This window comes from Bison bison, unplaced genomic scaffold, assembly GCF_000754665.1.
Source record: "Bison bison bison isolate TAMUID 2011002044 unplaced genomic scaffold, Bison_UMD1.0 scf7180017864085, whole genome shotgun sequence".
Taxonomy (NCBI): Eukaryota; Metazoa; Chordata; class Mammalia; order Artiodactyla; family Bovidae; genus Bison; species Bison bison.
In genome coordinates, this window is record NW_011494657.1 from 375,162 (window position 1) to 377,901 (window position 2,740).

At 60.7% G+C, this 2,740-nt stretch overlaps 1 protein-coding gene across 1 annotated transcript in view; it reads right to left on the bottom strand.

Moving 5' to 3' along the window:
• TFR2 (transferrin receptor 2) overlaps positions 1–2,740 on the bottom strand; it is a 12,274-nt gene that overhangs the window by 5,115 nt on the left and 4,419 nt on the right. The window contains exons 5-10 of the mRNA XM_010837928.1: positions 2,586–2,697; positions 2,380–2,502; positions 1,894–2,010; positions 1,625–1,764; positions 1,099–1,262; positions 136–419 (exon numbers count right to left, since the gene is read on the bottom strand). Of these exons, the coding sequence (XP_010836230.1) occupies positions 136–419; positions 1,099–1,262; positions 1,625–1,764; positions 1,894–2,010; positions 2,380–2,502; positions 2,586–2,697 (940 nt within the window). The remainder of the gene's footprint in view (positions 1–135; positions 420–1,098; positions 1,263–1,624; positions 1,765–1,893; positions 2,011–2,379; positions 2,503–2,585; positions 2,698–2,740) is intronic.

The following is a 2,740-nucleotide window of genomic DNA, read 5'->3' on the forward strand; positions in this document are numbered from 1 at the left end:
TCCTTCCCTCCCATCAAGCCCCCATCCCAGCCCATCTAACCTGGGTCTGCCCTGACTCAGCTGTATCAGTGATGGGGATTGCTTGCATAAGGCATCTCCGGATTAGTCTTCACTAAGGACTAACTTTCATGTTTAAGTGAAGAGATGGAGGTGAAGTGACTTGCCTGGGGGAAGCCAGGTTTGGAGCCCAGGTCTCAGTGGCCACCCTCCAGCCTGTGCTCCTAACTGCCTCTCTGCCCCGTCCTGGCTCAGGCCACACAGCCCCAGCTGCCCAGCCCAGGCCCAGGTCCTGACCTTACCATTGCTCACCATGGAGGAAAAGGTCCGCACCAGCTCCAGCAGTATGGCGGTCCCCACAGCGGACTTGGCCGCTCCTGGGCCCCACGCATCCCTCTGGGCCCCGATGACCACATACTGATCTGGGGGAGGGGTGTTGGGGGCCCACCTGTTACGTGGGCAGAACCCAGAGACTTCTCCCTCGACCTTGGGAGGGTCCCTTTCTCAAGGACCCTCAGATCTCCGCAGCCCCAGCCTGCAATCCTGGCTGTTCCTAAAGAGTGCCTCTCCTCCCCTTGGCCCTTCCCGGATGGTCTGCTCCTTCATCGAGGTGCCTGGGGTCATTCTGGACTCCATTATCTCCCTGATCAGCATGTCCCTCTGTCCCTCACTGAGTCCTGATAGAGTTTTCCCCTTTTAAATCTCTCTCTGACCCTTCCCACTCACACTCCCACCACCAGCATCCTCATCGGAGCCTCATCACAGGCCTCCATGTGCCGCTCCTCCAGTGCTTCCAGGTACCATACTCCTCAGCTCAAGAACTCTGATTCCTGACTGTTATCCACATCAAGTTATGTTTGAAAGGCTTGTCTTTTGTGGTCTGACCTCCCTTTTATGCTCTAACATTATCCAACTTAGGCTTGTTCACCTCTGGTGCTAGGGAACTCACTACTGTGCAGAGCTGCCTGTTCTGTCTCTAGACAGCTTTGACCATGAGGTCTTACTGCCACCCACCCCCTCTCAGTCCCAGCCCGGGCCCAACTTGCCAGCCTCTCCCCCTTCCCCGGCAGGGTGCATGTGATGCTGGGCAAGCGAGCACACCTGGCTCCGAGCGGCCCTCGATGCAGCCAAATATGTTACTGATTGGGGTGGAGGCCCTGTGGTTGCTGACCCCCAGATGCAGGCCTGGCCCAGGGCCCAGGCGATAAGGGGAGACTGGTAGGTGCCCCTGCCATTCCTGGGGGGCCACAGGGCCTTCAAGCTTCCTGGAAAGGGGTGGGACAGAAGGAATTAGTGGCAGAGAGGCCCAGGCTATAGATGAGTCCAAAGTCCCCCCTTCACTCCTTCTCTTCCTCCCACCCTCTGGCTCCAGCTCTCTGCATCTGTGCCCTGGCTGAGGGGCCAGGGCTGCCTTGGACAGTTGTGCAGCTTGTATCCTGCTCAAGGGTGCCCAGCACAGGGTGTCATATGACCTGGAGTTCCACTCACCAAAGAGTGGCCCCTGGCAGGAGGCTGTGCCCACCCAGAAGAGCCCCGTCTTGTTCTAGCTCACCCAAGACACCTTATGAGCTAGCTGCAGCCTACCTCTCCCTGCCTCCTCCCCTCCTGGTCTCCACATGGTCCTCACCTCAGAAGGAGGGAGGCAATGTCCGCACTGATGGGCTGGGCTGGGATGCTTGGGAGACCCGAGGACTGGACTGGAGGGAACTGGGTCTGATTGAAGGAAGGGAAGCCAGGCGTATAGGGGTCCCCCGTCCCCAGGTGCACCTGTTGGGAGAGGGGTGCCCAAACTGAAACTGGGGGCCAAGCTTCCAGAACAGCATGCCAGCATCATCCTAGGCAGGGCGCTACAGCCTAGGGACCCCAGGAAGGCACTACAGCTCCCCCAAGACTCACATGTCCATACACAGCCCGGTGACTGGACAGGCTGAGCTTGTGCGGGCCCTGGGAGAAGTCTGCCGGGTCCGGATATATGAGCACTCCTTGGGCCCCAAAGTCCTGGGCACTGGCCACCTGGGGAAGGCACGTGACTAAAGGACCCCTTCTCCCAGAAAAAGCAGATTTAGAAGGGAAGAAAATGCAAATACAAGTGGAATGGCAGGGCCTCTGATCTATAGCTGTGGGCACCCTGCGGACCTCACCTTCCGCGCTCCCTCAGTGCCTTGGCAACTCCCAAGCCCCGTATTCCCTCCTGTTTCTGTTCCGCACCCCAACCTCCTGATTCTGTTCCCACCGAGTTTCTTACAGCCCATTTGGTTCTCCCTTTTCTCCCTCGGACAGCTTCCTGGACGCTTCCCATTTGCCGCCATCCGATGCTCGGGCTCCCCAGCGGGCACCCTCCCCGTTCCACTGCCCCAGGTTCCATCCTCCGGGAGCCCTCACCTTCTGGGCAAAGTTGATCACTCCCAAGCGCACCAGCAGGAGGCGCCCCGCCGGCTCCACACCCCGAGCCCGCAGCTCCTGCAGGTCCTCCGGCCGCCCGTAGTGGGCGTACACCAGCTTTCCCTGGGGAGAGGAGGATGGGGAGGCCGTGAGGCGCGTCCAGGGAGAGGACAGGCCGCCCCATCCTGGGCACCGGGCAGGCTCACCGTGGCGTTGCCCGTGGCGCTGTAGGGGCAGTAGACGTCGGGGTCCTCCAGTGGCAGCTGCTCCCCGAGCTTCCCGGAGGCGTCAACCCAGTGCAGGGTGTTGGGGCGAGCCCTGAGGAGCCGGGGTGGTGAACGCCCCGCCGACAGCCCCACCC